Source organism: Leiobunum rupestre, chromosome 10, assembly GCF_980474605.1.
Source record: "Leiobunum rupestre chromosome 10, qqLeiRupe1.1.hap1, whole genome shotgun sequence".
Taxonomy (NCBI): Eukaryota; Metazoa; Arthropoda; class Arachnida; order Opiliones; family Sclerosomatidae; genus Leiobunum; species Leiobunum rupestre.
In genome coordinates, this window is record NC_143393.1 from 55,514,986 (window position 1) to 55,536,636 (window position 21,651).

General features: G+C 32.9%; 1 protein-coding gene across 3 annotated transcripts in view; it reads left to right on the forward strand.

Moving 5' to 3' along the window:
- The window catches only part of LOC149926226 (uncharacterized), a 35,463-nt gene that overhangs the window by 93 nt on the left and 13,719 nt on the right, over positions 1 to 21,651 (forward strand). The window contains exons 2-7 of one of the 3 annotated variants that reach the window (XM_090160394.1): positions 55 to 91; positions 963 to 1,001; positions 10,159 to 10,314; positions 10,373 to 10,423; positions 11,745 to 11,918; positions 13,013 to 13,345. In XM_090160394.1, the coding sequence (XP_090016520.1) occupies positions 55 to 91; positions 963 to 1,001; positions 10,159 to 10,314; positions 10,373 to 10,423; positions 11,745 to 11,918; positions 13,013 to 13,345 (790 nt within the window). Of the gene's footprint in view, positions 1 to 54; positions 92 to 962; positions 1,002 to 10,158; positions 10,315 to 10,355; positions 10,424 to 11,744; positions 11,919 to 13,012; positions 13,346 to 21,651 lie in introns of those variants that run through there. The other 2 variants (XM_090160396.1, XM_090160395.1) reach the window with 2 other exon arrangements.

Below are 21,651 nucleotides of genomic sequence, written 5' to 3' on the forward strand. Positions count from 1 at the left end.
AAAAACTTATTTCATTATTTCAATTAAAAATACAAATTTTTTGTCTTTTTTTAGACACATTACTCTTTCGTTTTGCTGTATTTCCTGAAATGTAAGATAGTTTTATTCTTGATAACTAAAAGAATTGATTATTTTGATAGATTGTAAAAATGTGTACTACTCGCATTTACGGTTAACCGAGACCCCTGAGAGTACGAATCATTTTACGGCGGTATTATAGAACGTCAGAAAAAGCAACAACTCTGAAGTAAAGCCAGGAGTTGAAAACGTAGAGGACGATCGATCCACGGACACACAAACTTTGAGGATCATATATGTTGATAATAATAATCAGCCAAAGCACTTGCGACTTTAAGGCCTTTTAACCAGTGGCAGAGTTATACATCATAGGAGGGTGGTGGCCAGCCCTTCTATACGTATACTATTGCCAGTTACCTAACCATGTTACTATAAGAAGGGTCAACCAAAGCTCTCGAGGGAAAACCACTTTAACCAGTGGGAAGAAAACTTGCAAACTCTACGCAGTACGAGATATTACGGATTTTCACCCAGTGCGACTACCTGGGATCAAACTCGGATCCTCTTACTGCGAGACGAAAGTGCCCACCACTCCGCCACCCCACCTTGTAAATTGTAGGCCCGTTAATTACTCTTTATTGTGAACCAAAAGAGTTGTCGATACATGCTAAGAACAGACAAGTTTTTTAATGGTTATTGAAAAATATTAAATCATTCCTAGGTTATTTTTGTGAAATAAACTTAGCGTAAGAAACATATGAATGATGTTTATTTCTTAAAGGATGTTATAGCACTTTTAAAAAATACGTTATTTGCTATCCTAAAAAAATACGGTTCTCTCTTTACCCGAACCACGACAGAAAACGTGAACTATTTTGGAATAAAAATGTCTATTAATTTGAGTGTCTCATTTAAAAAAAAATAAATACTTAATTTATTTTTAGGTATAGCCGCAGAAACCCAGTGCCAACGACGAAAGAGCAGTACGTAATTTATATTGCAATTGTCTTTAATTTTAAGTGGTCCATGTAGTTAAAAGTAGTTAAAAACTATAAAACACAAAAAATATAATTACAAGCCGGCTACCGTTTGACAAAAACCAGAAAACACAATCTATTCAACTTTTGACTAAGTAGTTTATTATAGTTTCATATTAATTAAAAACTACTGTAAAAGAACCTTTAATCAGATTTTATTATTGATAACTAAGGCCTAAGGTAGTATGAGTATTAGCCTAGTTTATAATTATTATTATTATTATTATTATTATTAAGTCTTTGAGTATTTTTTATTTATTATTGAGTCTTTAAAATTATTCGATCGAAGCGTTTTTCTCCGAGAGTTACGAAATTTTCAGGATGTATTTGTAGGGTTGTGAAATCAGATTTGAGAAATGGTTCACAGTTTAAAAAAAATCAAAGGTAGGTTTTACACACACGTTTTCACTAACAGAGTTGTAGATAATTCTCGAAAAAGTAAAAATAAAACTGATTCGATTTAAAAAGATCAATTTTCCACGGATATAGCAGTAAATAGCACATCAATTTAAATTTGTTTTGGAACGTATGCTTTTGACACAAATGTGTGTGTTGGAATTAAATATGCAGATTTCAGATAAAGGAACGTTTACAGTTTTTTAATTGAAATAACACATTATACAGTAGATTATTCTAGCTACCCCAACTGTCTACCTCGTGACACGATAGTTCTCTGGGTGAGCAGTAGAATACTACTATCCTACTATACAATTGTACACTATTGTACACTATTGTACATAGACAATGTCGCATCGGTTGGGTCTCATAGTATAATGTGGTCTGGACGTCAGTGACTAAAATGCAGAACTTACAACAATTTTTAAAATCAGCCCTGGCCGCCGGTGACAAAAATACTGCGAGGAAGTAAATTAAGCGTTATTTTATTATATTTTTCTAATCGACTCTCGACGCCAGTAATAAACACGAAAGATGATAAAAAGTCGGCGCGAAAGCTAAACCCTAAAAAATAAACTATTTTTAAACAATGGACCAATAATTCTTCGAGCACAAAAAATACGCGAAACTCGGACCACATAGAGCTTCGAGTCGAAAATATTAAAAATTACAATAAATAACCAGAAAATCCGACAGTAGACCGGTTTCGCTCATCAATACTGTGTAGGCATAGACTAAGGAAGGTTACACAAGGACATTTCGTGCAGGATAAGTCTTATCGCTAGATGGCGCTGGGACTTCAAAATAGTCGTGCGAACCAAAGACTAGGGAATTACCTAGAATACACCATATACACTTTAGGAAATTAAATCTAGTAGCACGTGCTTTTCATTTAAGATAAAAAAACGTGGTTGTGATTGTGTATCATTTTGATGGTAAACAGTAGTGATATTTTAAGTCTTATGAGATTTTAAGAATGATTTCCATTGATGATGACTTTGAAAGCCTATTTCATGGTAAGTACAGAGTTTTTAAATAATATATCTCTAATGCAATTCATTAAGATATCAATTGTTTCAGAGTCAATGTCATTATCATCCGTTGATGAAAATTAACCCATAACATTGGTTCCTGATCAAATTTGAAATGGTAAATTACTAAATGTATATCAAATTTCGCTGATTAAATGAAAATAAATGTAATTAATATGGTTTAGGGTCTCAATCATTCTTCACGGTTGATTATAAAGGAAATGTAGCTAGCGAACAAGATACCCAACCTGCATCAGTTCCTACTACCTGTAAATTTTGCCTTGCAAGAAAAAAATGCCCTGGAGGCAGAAAATGATAATAAAGTAACCTGAGTTATACAGGGTGTTAACTAAAAAAAACGATACAGAGCTTATTACTCAAAATGGTTTTATTGTAAGAATTTAAAATTTGCAGGTTACATAGAGTGTGCAGGGGGACAAATGACAATGAAAATTTCAAAGACCTTTAACCAGGTCTTCAAGGTCATTCAAATTCTCTAGAACCGTTAGAATAAAAAGAATGGTTCCAATTATAAAATGGGGTCTTCGTTTAATTTTAAGACTAAACAGCTTTGACCCAATCTAATTTGACTAATGAGAAGCCGAGAAATGTTAAACCAATAACCATAAGGTCGTATGTGGTTTTATAATCAAGACACGACCTTTTAAGGCTTATAAATTGAAAACTACCAGATCTAATGGATCGAAATTGTCGTGAAACTCTAAGCTGAATGGCGGAGTTCGTAAATTGTCACTTATGATGACCTTGAAACATTTTTCAAGGTCATTCAAAATTTACCTCAAGAACCATTAGGATTAAGAGAATGGTTCCAGTAAGAAAAATGCCCGCCAAGGTTTCTTAAGTCAAAATACAATACGTCTTAAATCAATTAATTAATTTTTTTGTAGTTTTAATGGTTTAATTAACTCGGATAAAAGGTATTTTGACCTAAAATACCTTGGCGGCCATTTTCTAATTGGAACCATTCTCCTTATCCTAATCCTAATGGTTCTCGAAATAAATTTTTAATGACCTTGAACTAATGTTTCAAGGTCATCACAAGTTACAATTTACGAACTCCCCCACTCAGTTTAGAGTGTCACGACAATTTTGATCCATTAGATCTGTAGTTTTCAATTTATAAGCCCTTAAATGTCGTGTCTTGATTAGAATACCCCACACGACCTTATGGTTTTTGGTCTAAAATTTCTCAGCTTCCCATTGGTCAAATTATATCAGGTTAAAGCTGTTAAGCTTTATTATTAAACGTATAACACATTACTAATTGGAACCATTCATCTAATCCTAATGGTTCTCGAGGTAAAATTTGAGATTCCTTGAAGACCTGGTTCAAGTTCATTAAAATTTTCATTGACATTTGTCCCCCTGCATCCTCTATGTTACCTGCAAATTTCAAATTTTAACATAAAACGCATTTTGAGTAATTGGCTATGTATCGTTTTTTAGTTAACACCCTGTATACTTCACTGATATCGTATTTTAAAATTTATATTTTAACATCAGCAAGAAAAAACCAAGAACGAAGAAGGCCGTAAACCTCACCTTAACAAGTACATTACAATTTTCTATGAAATTAATTTACATTTCATTTTTCAGCAATGAAATTTAAGACAGCTGCGAAAGAGTTCTTTAATGAATGTCTTCAGAATATTAACAATGCTGCAAGATCATATCATGCAGTATAATATAAATCTGTATATTCTGGGTTCTTGCAGATGTCTGTTGCAGGTATCATGTTCTGGAGTCCTATAATTTATCTAAAATGAAGACATTAATCGAGTCTCTGGATCACCCAGTAGTAGGTAACTCTAAACTAAATTAATTCCTTACGAGAAACATCATACCAATTATAAGAAAATATAAATATTTCACAGATAAATCAGCAATAAGCGAAAAGAAAACAGTCACTTTTATATCTAGTCACAACAACGCTGTGCAATTCTCTCGGCAATGGAGAATGGAAAACATTAAATAACCATTTTAAAGTAGAAGCTTAACTAAGATTACGAAAAGCTTTATCTGAAAATTTAAATAAATGAAATGATTTTTGTGCAATACGCTAAAGAAATTTTATAATAAAACATTTTATGGAAGGAATATTTATTAAGAAATGTAACGTGTTTTTTTTCTGTACAAATACTTTATATCGACAATTGCAAATTCGCATAAAAATGGTACCTCGAAATAAATTCCGTTTACACATTAATTTGTTCAGTGTTTTCTCCACTCGTAGATATTTTTAATGTTGCACTTCTTAGCTGGTCCAGGTTTCCAATTGACACTAGACTGTTGGTCTAAATTTGGGTAAGTTCCACAAGATTGGCGATGAGTACTGCTACCTATATTTTCAAAACCCAATTCGGTACCTTCCTAAGCCAACCAGGTCAACACTGACCCAAACAATTTTCTTACTGTCTCGTGGGTTTTTCATGTGATCTTTGTCATTATAGCGACTATCTCTTCGGCATTTTGGGTGAATGCACCCTTTGAGCTTAGACATATTCAATGATAGATTTCTACCCTAAAAGAAACCAAAAAACCTTATAACACTATTTTAATATACAAAGTAATCTTATTTTAAACTTACCTCTTAAAATCGTAAGTTTTTCCAAATATTTATTATCGTATTAAATTAAATATCTACTCTCGTGTAAGCCGGCGTAGATACTTTCGAAATGCCTTGCCAAAAATAAATAGCAGACGAGAACTTAAAAAAAAATCAAAACATATCCCTTGTGATCGCCGTTTCGCCAGAAGTCTGCTAGAGCACGGCTGTTTGCCCCCAGAAACTACTTCGGTACACGGTGGAAAGCAGAAATGGGGTACATGCTACCATGCGTGTGAAACCTTCCTTAGTCTATGGTGTAGGTATCTGTCGAGTAACTTACAAACGGATCTTTAAGTAGCTAAGCCTAACATTAGATAAATATCAACACACGTGCCAAAGCGGTGGAAGGTCGATAGGTTGTGATCACTTTGCGGTTGCTGGAAGCCTTTTGTTCAGAGAATTCATCGAACTATTCTCAATTACAAAGATCTGTCTAAAAATGATCTTGCAGACACTTTGTACAACGCTCCATGGGACATTGTTTTTCCTTTGAGTGATATTGATGTGACTTGGGAAGTTTGGCTTGATCTCTTTTGTTCGTGCGTTAGGGACAATGTTCCGAGTTTAACCATTCATGGGAAGAAGCGTCAGCCCTGGATTACGGCTGATCTTGTTCACGCGAGCCACGTTTTTCTTTTTTTAGGAAGGCCAAAAAGTTGAGAAGAGATTTTGATTGGAAGAAGTATCGGGATTTTAACAACACTTTGAGAACTAAGACTAGAGGTGCATATGATATATTCGGTCAAATTTGCATGATACCATTGCTACTTATCCTAAGCGGTTTTGGCGTTTCGTCCCCTCAAAGTCCCAGCTCCCTCCACCGTCTTCGTTTAAAGTAAAGAATGGGCCAATATCATGTCCTTTGGCCATAGCTAAGGCCTTTGGTGAATTCTTCTACCGAAGCTTTAGCACGCCCGACACTGCCTTACTCTACCATCCGTTTCGACACCAGAAACAAAAAACATTTTCCATCACTTCTGTTGAAGTATCAGATGTTGCTTTGGCCTTGAAACGTTTGAAGAATGGTTCGGCCTGTGGGCCGGATGGTATTACAGCTAGGCTTCTTAAATTGATGTCTTCTGCTATAATTGACCCGCTGGTGAAAATGTTTAACTTATCACTATCGATGTCTTCTCTGCCTTCTGGTTGGAAGCTTGCTAATGTTGTACCAGTCTTCAAAGGGTTGGGCAAGCGTAACGATCTTTCAAATTATCGACATATATCACTCATGTCTGTCGTTAGAAAATTACTGGAATCGATTGTTTACTAGAAGCTGAATAAGTTCTTGGAAGATTATTCCTTAATACCTACCTCGCAGTATGGATTTCGACAGGGTCGCTCTTGCACGGACCAGCTTCAGAAATCTTTCCACGAGTGGTCTTCCTTTCTCGATGAGCGTAAATCCACCTGACATTCACGTAGTGTCGTTTGACTGGTTAATAGCGTTTGACTCCGTTTGCCACAAGCAGCTTCTTTTAAATCGTCAAATAATCGGGATCACTGAAGAGGTATTGCTTTGGCTTCTGGATTTTTTATCCAATCGCTTTCAACGAGTGATTTATCGTGGTGAATTCAGCACGTACCTTCCAGTTCATTCTGGAGTGCCTCTAAGCTCGATTTTGGGACCATTACTTTGCAACATATTTGTGTCTGATCTGCCGTCTATGTTGACTTCTAAATGTTCTCTATATTAGTATGCGGATGACAGCTATATATCTCCCGCGGGTCATTTGAACTTGCAAGATAACATCACTAGTATTTTCAATTGGGGTGTGGCCAACAACATTTCCCTCAATATTAAAAAATTCAACTTCATGGTAATTACAAGGAGGAAGTCCCATGATGATGTCACCTATAATATTAATGGCGTTCCTCTTTACCGTGTGTACTCTGTGAAGATTCTCGGTGTCGTCGTTTCAAGAGATCTAAAGTGGACCTCCCACATTAACTACGCTAGAACCACTGGTTTAACGCCTGCATCTACCTCACTCTTTCGTTCGATGTGCTTGCCAGTGCTGGACTATGCGTCTCCAGTTTGAAATCTAAAGAAGGATATTGCAGAACTGGAACGCGTGCAGCGTAATTTCACGAGTTACTTCCTTAAGTCGCCTCGGTCATATTCCTTATAGCCAACGGTTACGAAATCTTCACCTTTGGCCACTCTCCGTTCGTTGAAGTGTTTCGGATATGGTCACACTCTTGAAAATTGTCAAGTCACCGACTTTTATATCGATGACAAAATTACATCATGCACCCAGAAGACCTACCCTACGTATAATCTAAAGTTTGCTAGATGCTTGGCTTTAGAAAATTCATTCTTCTTCAGAAGTGCACGGACTTGGAATCTTTTGCCAGCTGATATCCGGGAGAATGCCACTTCTCTTTCAATTCAACATTTTCGATCTTTGGTCTCGGGGTTTTTCTTTTCGGATTTCCTTCTTCAAAATTCTTAATACATTTATTTATAATTTAATTAATATCTGGTATAATTTATATTGTGTATTTGTTTTATTATTTTTTTATTTTAATTGTTTGTACTGTTTTGGTAACCACCCTGTATAGGCTTTGCCTCTATGGTTGCCTGCAAACTTTGTGTTGCGAAATAAATTTTATTATTATTTTTATTTTAGTGGGGTATGGTAGAGGGTGGTGAAGATGATAAATAACAAATGTAGAAGTGAACACAAACTGACGGTGACTGGATATTCGGTAATAAACACAAAAATGGTTAAAACTTTATCATAAAAAGGATCTAACAAATTTGAAACTATTTTCGATCTATGCGTTTTGAAATTTATTTAATGTTTTGCTTAGCTACATAAAATTGCTTTGTAAGTCACTTTACACATACCTATACAGTTCTGATGAGCAGCAATCAGGGAAAAACCGGTCTACTGTTGGATTTTCTGGCTATTAATGGTAATTTTAAATATTTTCGACTCGAAGGCCGATGTGGTCAGAGTTTCGTGTATTTATTTTATGCTCGAAGTCTTATCGATCCGAGTATTACCAGACGAAAATAGGGAAAGTATGTATCTGTAGCTTGAGCCGTATAAACCGTCATGTGACCCACGGAAATGCCTTTTTGCACATAATAATCCAAACTGTAAAAGTAGTTCCACTTTGGTTTTTTTAAAACAAGGCGATAAACGACAGCTCGTTTAGCACAGTATGAAATGGAAAATATGTTACAATTGTTTAATTTATGAAAAATAGCTTTTTTTAAACAATGTATTGGTCCGCAATTACCCGCCAACCCGTTTTGTCCCAAAAATTCGTGAGAAGTGACGCCTTTCCAAGGCTGACTAGAAGTGAACTTCACTCTATTTTCTACTGGTATTACGCATAGTTTTTAATTTGTTTCAAATTTGTTAGGGCTTAGCTTTCACGCCGCCTTTTTATGATAGATTTTTACCATTTCTTCTTGTTAATTACCGAAAATCAGTCCATTGGTGGTTCGTATTCTCGACGCCAGTGACTAAAAATCGGTGATGCAGTGGTCTGGACAGTTTCGTTTTTTGTTGCTTTTTTTAATCGATGCTGAACGCCAGTGACTAAAATGACCCCAGAGTCGATTTGAAAAAAAAATAATTCTGCCTACAGTACTACATCACTACAATTTAGTCCCCGTCGTCCATACCAGACTGATATTCCTACAAGACACTTGTCTTTAAATACATTATGACGCGCCAAGGTGGAAATCAAGCTTAACATTTTGACTTTATCGATTTTTTCAATTTGTATGGTTATTTTTTTATACCTACTCTAAATGCAATTAAAAAGGCGAAATACGTAATTTTTATAAAAAAGGGAATTTTTTTTAAGCGATGCACCTAAGATGTTTCAAATAAAATGTGTTAAAAAACAAAAATACTAAAACCGGCTTCATACTGTAAAAAATTTGTCCTTCTGATTTTAGTACCAAACAAGGTAAAATTTAGTACAGACAAATATTAAATATTAAATATTAAATTATATTAAATATTAAATTAAATTAAATATTTAATATTAAATTAAATTAAATATTAAATTAAATTTATTATTAAATTAAATTAAATATTAAATTAAATTAAATATTTTTAAAAACTTTAAAGTTAAATGACGGCACTTGTACATATAAATTTTATTTAAAAAATTAAAAACCTGATGAAGCTCCCGAACGGGAACGAAACTAGTCGTCTAGTTTTTAATAAAACTTAATTTTATTGTACATACAGTGGTTTTTAATTTTTTAAATAATAAATTCAATATTCAATTAAATTGAATATCAAGTTAAATTAAATATTAAATTGAATTGAATATTAAATTTTATTGAATATTAAATTAAATTAAATAATAAACTAATTTAAACATTAAATTAAATTAAATATTAAATTAAACATTAAATTAAACATTAAATTAAACAATAAATATAAAATTAAATTAAATATTAAATTAAACAATAAATTTAATATTATATTTAATATAAAATTAAATTAAATATTAAATTATAATTTTAAGTAAAAAGGTAAACCATAAACCTCAACACCTCTTATTTCCGTAACCGTTCAAGATGGGTGGTATGTTCAAAGGACATTTTGTGATCTGTATCACACCCTGTACATAATCCTAGACGAATCCTAGAAAGAAATTAATTCGATGTATACCCACGATTCTAACATGTTGGGGTAAATGTCTGAAGTAATATTTCTTACCTTTTTGGTCATTGAAAAATCATCGAGATTACTACAAATTTTATATTATAAAATGAAAAACCCACTATTTTTATCTGTTCAACTTAGATAAAATATTTTGTTGCTTTATTAATAGAAATTAACTGATTTAATAACATTTACTTAAAAATATGTTGAATATGGACCTCGATTGGATAGATCCCTAGATTTTAATTTTAAATAAACAAGTAACGCGAATCAGAAGAACTTGTCACTATGATAATAGGTAGAATACCTTATCTTTAATGGATATTAGGCGTAATGTTCCACAGAACCATGTTCTTTTTATTAAATTTAGGATTGGTTAAACAATAATTTTAACTTTTATTTTATAGAAGGAGATTCAGTAGATTGCGACGCAACGACAGGAAATTTCAAACCTTTGAGTTGTATTAAAATAGGTCTTAATAAAGTGGTTTGTTCCTGTCATTATCCTGAAAATAATAACCCCGTGGCTAATTTCCTTCCACCAAATACAAAATGTTTACCAGGTAAAACATAATTGAAACAAATACTGAATCATTTCAAAAAGTGTGTTATTATTTATAGATAAAGGAGAAACACCGTGTCAGCATATGAAAAAGGTTCTGACGAAAGAAAGTAAATATCATTTTAAAATATTCTTAGTAAAGAAAAACAAAAATTGCACAAATTTCTATAGCTTAAAAAATTATAGTATCTGTATATTTTACTCCTACCTAAAATATTTTTTTCAGAATTAACTTATTTAGATGTAATCAAATAAGTTAAAAATTAATTTGTATTTATGGTTATAGTACCATGTCTTTCCCCCTTTTTATCATAGGTGGTTTTATCCTTTTAATTTTCATGTTCTTCCTTTACTCTTTTGAAATATTTTTTCAATCTAAACTCTTTCTGAACTGTTGTCTTTCATCTGTAATATCTAAAAAAAAGTTTACGCCTTTCTAACGGTAATTTTACGAGACGTATCTCATCATACTTTCAAATAATCTAAGCTTAGAGCCCATAGTAACTTATAAAATTTGTATAAATTACTTAAATTTAATTTTCAATTTGAAAATTTGTTATGTGTGACAAGAAAATGATTAATTTTACAATCCCAATGATAATAATAATCAGCTAGGCTAATACCGAAGGCACCACCTTAGGCCTAAGTCATCGAGCAACTTTTGAAGCCTTTAATTTAGGTGGCCGGGTTACAATGCGTAGGAGGGTGGTGGCAAGCCCTGCAAGTCACGTGAGCCAACAGCTCCCTACACTTACTATTACCGTTAACCTTAACAAGTGTTTACTGGGGTTTTTGAAAGATTGTTTTATAATAGATGCTATTTAGAAATCATATTGAGTAACAGTTAGACCAGCATTTCAGACTTATTTATTTCTGGTTTTATTAATTAGTTGGTGTTTTTACGAGTAGTAAACTAAAAATAAATTAATTTAAGCATTTCCATGTGGTATAGAGGTCGTGCGGTAAGCGATAATTTATTAAAGTTCTTATTATAAAAATTTTAATAAACATTACGGTTTTGATTTAAAGACGACAAATTTTCAAATATTAATCTTAATAACAATCGTTTTATGGGCAACGAACACTTAAAGTACAATATCTCATAAAGGCATAGTAAATGTATTAATTTTCATATATCACTGATTTTTGAGAACCATTTTGAGCTTATATATTATATAAATGTAAATTGCAATATATAATATAACCATATAGGAATTAAAATAATGCGTATTTGATAACACTTGGATCCGTTGTAAGCATTTAGCTAAGTTTTTTACTAACTAAGAAAATTCACGTTATTTTTTAAGTGATACAAATTTAAATGATTTCTTATTAAAAAAATTAAATATAGTTTAGTGATTAAAGTATAATATTTATAGTTTTCTGGTCAAAGAGAAAGTGGTTTTTATATTTTTCGGTCCCCTAATTCAGAACGACAAGACGAAGTTAAATGCGACACTAATGGCCGATTCTTGCATAAACAAAGACGCATGTTTAGAAAGTTCAAGAATAATAAGCCACTAGTTCCACCGGAATATATATGGGTTTGTGTGAATCCAGAGCATGGATGGAAAATACGAGAAGTAAAATCGGCATCAGATGATTGTGAGTAAAGTTTCTGAATGATTGTTTGAAATCACGCTCATTTGTAAATTAATGAACCGTTAAAAGGGTGCATTTGTAAAAATATAGAAATATGATAAGCGTAGACTTATTCAGACTTACAAAATATGAAATATTCTCCTATTTTATTTCAATGAAATCGAAAACAAAGCGTTCAAATTTTGCATTTAATTCAATGTCCGATTTGAATCTGTGGCCGGTTTTTAATACGTTTTCCATATTATAAGAAATTACCTAAATCATTTATTTTTAACAATTAATAACACTAGCGTAATGTTTTTTATCTCCGAAAAGGCCGTTAGTTGTTTTTTAGTTATAAAGAAAAGCTACTAACAATAATGATCATTTAACTTCTGGATTTTTCACTCAAGAATAATTCCATTAGAGTTATATCCACTTCTCCATTCGACGTCAATCAATAAAAATTTAACTTTGTTATTTAATATATCAACGCTTTGTTGTAAAGACAATAATACTAAGAAGATAAACTATCTACAAAACTAAATACTTGTAGTTGCTCTAAGTCCGTGGGATAAACAGTGGGTCAGAATAGTCAGTTTTATTTAGTTTGTGACTTACAAAAAATAACGATACTTCAATATCTAGGAACCAATTAACTTTGTCTGGTGAAAACTTAGGTACACCTGACGTTTATTTACTCTTATGCCAGAAAATTTGACCAATACTTTTTTTAAAACTGGATTAGTTATAAAAATGTCTATATTGATAGAAAATTTTATTATTGTTTTTTTCAAACACTTTTAAAATTAAATTACTTCACACTTTTTCTATCTTAGTCAATTTTCTGTAAAATTCTTGACTTTTGTATTGGTTTCAGACAACATTGATTAATAATTGAAGCTTAAAATTTAAAACTTCATGTAATAAAAAATATTTTCTAGAAATTCTCAATGTTTTAAATCAAATGTAATATCTTTAAATAAGCGCATTAAAGCCGGTTTCGTACTAATTCGTTGTTAACGTTAAAAGTTTAATTTAAAACAATAGATTGTCTGTAACAAAATCCAGCATAATAAAAATATATTGATTGATTATATCTTAAATATTGTTAACAGGCGTGCCAAAAACTACCACTAAGACAGTTTCCACTACTACAACGTCCTCCAAAACCAGTAGTATGACAACTACTACTTCGAAACCTGACGACGCAAATGATAAAAGTAATGATAATAATGATGATATTAAAACAACTACCAGTAAAGCGGAAGATAAGGAAGATAATGAAAAAATAACTACCAGTAGAGCAGACAATAATGATAATGACAAAAAAATAACTACCAGTAAACCAGAAGATAAGGATTATCATAAACAAACAACAACAAGTAAACCAGAAACAAAAAGTAGTCAATGCAATGATATAAGAAGGAAACTTAAGAGTCGTCCGAATTGTAAGGAATAAAACTTTGCTACTTTATTTTCTTAATTCACAGAAAACGTAGACCTTCGATTTGTACGTCGCTAACTATTGGCTTTTAGAAATATTTTATGCTACTTGTTTTTCTCTATGACTTATGACATAACTTTACCCTTAAGCCACTTCTCGCATTTAAACTCCAGATAGGTAAAACTTAATTTGCTATTATCAGTTAGTAAACTATATATGTTCACGGACAAAGTTTATTTCGATTAACAAATACTTGACCCCAAATTTTTAATGTCTGATAACGTTTTTGCGTATACATTTCTTTAGGCTGAGTAAGTGCTAGAGATAAGTGAGTGCGTCTACCGATAAGGGGCACCTGCGGGCGGGGGAAACGGGCCCCTATAGGGGCCCCCATTTTGCGTACATTTTCGGCAGGTCAAAAGGTTAGGTCAAAAGGTTAGCTGTTTTACGAGGTTGATTTACGATGTTAGGTCAATAGGTTATCTGCCCCTATGGACACGATGCAAACAGCCGTTAAATAGGTGTGAAACGGACCCCTGTAGGGGCCCCATTTTGCGTACATTTTCGGCGGGGTCAAAAGGTTAGCTGATTTACGATAGGTTATCTGCCCCTATTCCGCAGGTGGTGTGGACTGACACGATGTTATGCAAACAGCCGTTAAATAGGTGTGAAACAGGCCCCTGTAGGGGCCCCCATTTTGCGTACATTTTCGGCGGGGTTAAAAGGTTAGCTGATTTACGATGTTACCCTCATAAAACCTAACCCTGGGTCAATAGGTTATCTGCCCCTATGGACACGATGCAAACAGCCGTTAAATAAGGGTGAAACAGACCCCTGTAGGGGCCCCCATTTTGCGGCAATATTCGGCAGGTCAATAGGTTAGATGATTTACGAGGTTAGGTCAATAGGTTATCTGCCCCTATGGTGGTGACACGATGTTATGCAAACAGCCTGCCCGTCATAGTTAATAGCTGGAGGCACCCCATTTTAGGTCAAAAGGTTAGCTGATTTACGAGGTTGATTTACGATGTTATAACCCATAAAACCCAGGTGCTAACCCATTATAGGTCAATAGGTTATCTGCCCCTATGGTGGTGACACGATGTTATGCAAACAGCCTACCCGTCATAGTTAATGTCGGGCACAATTCGAGTTGGTTTTCGCCGACAAACACTTTCGGGCCCCTAAGGGTAGCGTAAAATAGCGGGCGGTCATCGGTAAAAGTGTTTTGGAAAAAAAGAGCAGAGTGTATACAATTTATAAGGTTTTATTTATACATTCAAAGTTACAGTACATTAAGCGGATGAAAACGTTTAAAGATAAAACAATTTATTTTTAATATATTTATGGCTGGTAGATACCATATTAAACAAATTGTAAAAGTTAAATACACAAAACATATTTTGGTTGGCCACTGTTTCTTTAAAATCGTCAATAATTTTAAATGCTGTTACGTAATTGGACGCGTAGCGGACAACGGTATCATACCTTTCATGTTCATCCGATAGAAATAAATTGTTGGGTGCACATGGTTCTTTATACAATATTTCGTAAATTTTACGATAATTATCGGTTATAACGTAACCCATTAATTCAAAGAGTTTTTGGTTCACTTTAAGGAGTTGAATGTGCGAATTAATGAAATATTTGAGTCTGTCCAATTCTCGAGTTTCCGGCGCTTTGATTACGACCGACGCTTCGGATATCGTACTTTGCAAGGTTAATTCTTTTTGGTCAGACATGGCGGCGGTCACTAGCGCATCAGATAGCGGGAACGGTGATCGAAAGGGCAACAGTTGGGGATCATTTATTTGTTCCCAGTGGCCGTATAAATCATCCCAGGCGCGCGAAGACATTTCAAAGACCTGGTGTGTGATTTTATTGCATAGAGCTACAGATATATCGAGCTCAGACGTAAAACCCGTAGTAACGAAAAGCTCGGATGAAAGTGAATACCGAGGGTTAACTTTCCGCTGAGTCGGATCAAATTTAGACATTTTAGTAGGCGCTGGAACGTTATCTACACAGCTTCGTTTAGACATGATGCTCGAGAAACGGTTTGTAGTGTACTGCCGATGGATGACGGGGATGAATCCCTTATATAGCGATAATAATTTGATGACGTAATCAGGATGATGTAATGGGTTGACTCAATGACTCACGCGATTAGTCAAATTTTGCGGTGTTATGTGTATAGCGACGGCCATATTGGTAAACCAAAGAGATAGAAATTCTACAAGTCCCATTAAAAGTAAAATCAACGCGATTAGTAATGCGTTTTTAGGATTGTTCGCGATAAGGCGAGTAACGGGAAAGGCGGGATCGTCCCTATTCGGTAGGGCTGGTGGAATCATCTGACATGATGTTATGCAAAAAGCCAGTAGCTATAAACCCGAGTAATGGGCCCCCTACGGCATCTGTCAAACACTTTTTTCCACGTGCGAGTGGTGTTATGAAATAAATCCAAATAGTTCAATGGGTCGAGCCTTTTGTGTATCTATTCATAACTATTTTCACCGACAAACACTTTCCCCGTGTAACATTATTTTCAAACACTTTTACGATGCGCAAAGCTATCCGTCTTACGGAATATCGGCCCTAAGGGGTAAAGGGTAGATAGAGGATGGCCCTTGCCCCCAGCGCGTAAAATAGACACAGCGGGTGTCCCCTCTCGCTATCTAAAAGTGTCGTTTTTACATCAGGTGTGGATTCTTCGCGCTAAAATGGTTATAACAAACGATTGTTCCCACCAAAAATGTAAAATCCATCTCCGCTGTTCTCGGATGAGGACGTAGCCATTTAAGTTTTTATCAATTTTTATATTTTTAGCTTGGCGATGTATTCCAAAATTAAATGGTAACCACGTATGCGTTACAATTTCAAGATGCAAGATACTCGAGAATGGTAAAATAGTCTATATTTAAAGTTAAAATGCGAAAACTATATTTGTATAGTCGAAATTTATTTTAACGTATTAAAATAAAAATTCATCTTTCTGACAAGAGTCTTACCCATCATACATACACCATCTAATCTGGAATCTATGTTTAACAATTGGAGGAATTCGTGTTTACGATAGGCTCTTTTTAACGTAACTTAGTACATTAATTGAGTATTTTGAAATATTTTAATATCGGAATTTTTTTTGATGTATTAAAAGTAGAGTTAAGATGCTTTTATAGTATTTTCTATGTATTAGCATATCTGAACTTGCGGTTCAATTTTGGGTACATGGACCACTTACACGCTAATGATATTCAAATTAAGTTTAAAAATATTTCCATTTGAACGAGTCCCTCTTTTTATATCAGCAAAGTACTGAACGATTCTATCTTATGGATTTAAATAGTTCTAACAATAGTACAACTACAACATTTGAGAAAGACACTTTTCCCCATTGTGAAAGTGGAATACAAAATAAGAATCACTTCAATTTAAAACGCACTTTAAATTTAAGTATAGACTATTTTACCATTCTCGAGTAACTCTTCTTTTCTTTAAAAGCTGAAGAAATATTAGAAACGACATCAGTGATCAATTAATTGTTTCCGAGTATGACAGACGATTTTTGATATTAAAGAGTCATTTTTCAAAAGTAAGATTGTTTTCGGTTATTTTTTTTTAAAGCTAGCTTAGAAATCACATTATTTTTATATATAATTATTTAGTTGTAATGTTAATTCTTAATTACTGGTAGCCTTCACTAGAAACTATTATAAGAATTATATATGAATTTATAACCAAGCGTGTATTTACCACTAGTGAATGCAATATCAGTCGAAGAATTGAAGAAAGACGGAATCACGTCATTATTAAGAACTGGTGACTACTTCTGTATATATTGTGACGGTTCAGTTTTTCATGTTCCAACTGTCGGACGGCTAGCATGGTACTGTGACGGATACTCAATCTGTTTGAAGTACCGTAAAGCTGTTTATTTCCAATCAAAAAGAATTCTAAGTATAAGAATTCCTCCAGGTGTATTAAACGCGTTACCACGCATATATTTGTGTTTAAATTGTGATATGTTGGGCACTAAGAGAGCAGCCAATTTGTCATATTGCGAAGTAACTGGTGGATGTTGTGTATTTCCAAAAATTAAAAAATAATAATAGTATGTGTGTGTTTTTCTATTATTTTTCCACCTATATTTGGCGTATTGAAAGCTATTTTAACGTATTGAACGTAGAGTCAGAGGTTTTTATAGTATTTTACTATCTATATTTACATTTTGGAAAGCTATTTAAACGTATTGAGCGTACAGAGTATTTTGCATTATTTATGGTAATAAAAGGTAATTATTGTAGAAAATAAAAGATATTTTAATTAAAACATTTCGGTGATCTATTCCAAAATTAAATGGTAACCCCGTATGCGTAACAATTTCAATATGCAAGATACTCGAGAATGGTAAAATAGTCTATATTTAAAGTTAAAATGCGAAAACTATATTTGTAGTGTTCAATTTAAAAGAAAATTACTTCAATTTTTAAATAAGATTTTTTTTCTGTATCTACCCTATATCATTTACATATTATTTTTTTATTCTAATTTAACCATAACTTTAAAAACGTTGCACGTCTGAATAGCTGTGTAGAGTACTATTAACAGAGATAAATATTTCTGGGTTCAGTTAATGTGATGATTCGAGTGAAAAATTTGAATATGTTAAAGTTATTGGATTGAAGGAAACTTCAGTGTTTTCAGAGTGATAATTAAGGGAAGTTGCCGTACAATATAGTTGAAAATTATCTTTTTATGTCTGTGTCCACCCATTGATTATATTAGGAAGTGAAAAAATTTCATTTAGCAAGCTTTTCTTCAATTTCGGTATCCACCCTGTATCATTTAAAAGCTCAAGCATTGTTTTTATCAAGTTAATTTCAAAAATATCTTAAAACAAGCTTCCCTAAGTCTGACTAGCTCTGTAGGGTAATAATAAAATAGCTAAATATTTTTTGGGTTTAATACTTGTGATGCTTAGTGAAAATTTTCCATATATTACAGTATTAGGTTGGCTAATTATTTTTTTCACCTGCTACCATTCTCAACGGGTGAACATAGAATAACAAAGATAATTGTCCAATATATTTAAAGCCAACTTTCCTTACATTTCACTATGAAAACACTGAAGCTTCTTTCAATGCGATAACTTTATTACATGCATTTTTTTTCCAGAATTACAATTATTGAATCGAAAAAAATATGGAACCACCCTAGAATTAACCAACACAGGTATTCAGAAGAGATGGTGTTCAATTTAAAAAAAATTACTTTTTTTGGATCCACCCTATATCAGTTATATAAAACCTGAAATTATTTATTTTTTTTGAATTCTAATTTAACCATCACTTTAAAAACGGTAACTTCCCTTAAATTTCAAACTGAAAACACTAAAGTTTCATGCAATCCAATAACTTTGACTTTTGAAATTTTTTCACTCAGAATTATCACATTAAATGGGAGCCACTCTGTATCGTAAAATTAAAAGCTCAAGCAATATTTTTTCCAAATTCATTTTTAACTTATCTTAAAACACGCTTCCCTAAGTCTGACTAGCTCTGTAGGTTAATAATAAAATAGCTAAATATTTTTTGGATTCAATAATTTTGATTCTGAGTGAAATATTTGCATATATTACAGTATTAGTTTGACTAATTAATTTTTTTTTCATCTGCTACCATACTCAATGGGTGAACATAGAATAATAAAGGTAATTTTCCAATATATTTAAAGCCAACTTCCCTTACATTTCACTATGAAAACACTGAAGCTTCTTTCAATGCGATAACTTTATTACATGCATTTTTTTTCCAGGATCCACCCTATATCAGTTATAAAAAACCTGAAATTATTTATTTTTTTGAATTCTAATTTAACCATCACTTTAATAACGGTAACTTCCCTTAAATTTCAAACTTAAAACACTAAAGTTTCATGCAATCCAATAACTTTGACTTTTGAAAATTTTTCACTCAGAATCATCACATTAAATGGGAGCCACTCTGTATCGTAAAATTAAAAGCTCAAGCAATTTTTTTTCCAAATTCATTTTTAACTTATCTTAAAACACGCTTCCCTAAGTCTGACTAGCTCTGTAGGTTAATAATAAAATAGCTAAATATTTTTTGGATTCAATAATTTTGATTCTGAGTGAAATATTTGCATATATTACAGTATTAGTTTGACTAATTAATTTTTTTTTCATCTGCTACCATACTCAATGGTTGAACATAGAATAATAAAGGTAATTTTCCACTATATTTAAAGCCAACTTCCCTTACATTTCACTATGAAAACACTGAAGCTTCTTTCAATGCGATAACTTTATTACATGCATTTTTTTCCCAGAATTACGATTATGGAATCGAAAAAAAAAATATGTGACCACCTTAGAATTACCCAACACAGGTATTCAGAAGAGATGGTGTTCAATTTAAAAAATTACTTTTTTTGGATCCACCCTATATCAGTTATAAAAAACCTGAAATTATTTATTTTTTTCAATTCTAATTTAACCATCACTTTAATAACGGTAACTTCCCTTAAATTTCAAACTGAAAACACTAAAGTTTCATGCAATCCAATAACTTTGACTTTTGAAAATTTTTCACTCAGAATCATCACATTAAATGGGAGCCACTCTGTATCGTAAAATTAAAAACTCAAGCATTGTTTTTATCAAGTTAATTTTAAACATATCTTAAAACACGCTTCCCTAAGTCTGACTAGCTCTGTAGGTTAATAATAAAATAGCTAAATATTTTTTGGGAGTCAATAATTTTGATTCTGAGTGAAATATTTGCATATATTACAGTATTAGTTTGGCTAATTAATTTTTTTTCATCTGCTACCATACTCAATGGGTGAACATAGAATAACAAGGGTAATTTTCCATTATATTTAAAACCAACTTCCCTTACATTTCACTATGGAAACACTGAAGCTTCTTTCAATGCGATAACTTAATGACATGCAATTTTTTTGCCCAGAATTACAATAATTGAATCGAAAAATTATCCAACTCGGCTTATTACGCGGATAATACAGAAATATAAATTACTTGATCAAAACGTTTTACGAATAATTTTGAGAGCTTTATCTATTGAATAAAAGTTAACCATCCCCAACCTCAAGGTTGGTATCGCGCTTAGATAGAAGACCCGATATGTTCGCGAATTCCGACAACGACCATAATTTCAAACTATGTTTTTTATATTTTTTATTTATTTCTTTCTTTTATTTTGTTTAATTATATATATTTAAAATTGAAGCTGAAACAAATTTTAAAATGACTTTGGTTTCCCCATAAGACATGCTACCCTCCCCACCTCGCCGTCTTGCACGCGTGCGCTGATTTCCCCTGGGGGGGGGGGGCGCGGTCTGGGGCGCGGATTTCTCGGAGGGGCGCGTCGCGGTTAATTTAAAAATCAAATGAAAACATAGATTTAAGTGTTTTGCGCTGTTAATTTGAATTTGAAACATGGATTTGAGTGTTTTGACGTCATAGAATATTCGTTGTTAAAGTAACGTAGAATGGAAATATTTTTAAACTTTATTTTAATATCATTGTAGTACTTAAATATGCGGGGCACTTGACCCTATATCACGAGTATTTCTTAAAACGACTATACATCTAAACTCTACTTTTAACGCGGCAAAATACAATTCCGATATTCAAATATTTAAAAATACTTAATGAAAAGAGACTTTAACCGTTTTTAAAATTCACAATATATTTATGCCATCCCGATTCTCTTTGAGCTACGGAATAATATTTCTGGGTTTAAACCCCCCCCCCCCAAAATGACGTAATCTATAAAAATGACGTAATCTATAAAAATGACGTAATTTAAAAATGACTCACTAAAGATGACGTAATCTACACCATGAAACGTAAAGATTACGTAGATGCGTTGTGGTTTTCATAAGCCAGCCGCTATGGGAAAGAGGAAGATGTCTCCGCTTAGTGTACCCAAGAAATGCTGGATATGCGCGGAAATATACCGGTCCGTGAGAGGTTTCAAACAACATTTAATGACACATTTATCGTGTAATACAATGAAAGAAGATTCGGATCTGGCGTGTGATTGTGATGAGAGTGAATCGCTCCATTACACGGAGGCCGAGGAAATGTCAGATGATAAAATTATCGATTATCTTAACGAACTTATTGTGGCATGTAAAAAGCGCGGTGCCACAATGGAATCAATCGAGTCAACTACATCTAACCTGCCAGCCGAATTAAAAATGCCGACTGAAAAGGAAATGGCTGCTCTGATTTATTTTCAAGAATATTGTAAAACTAAT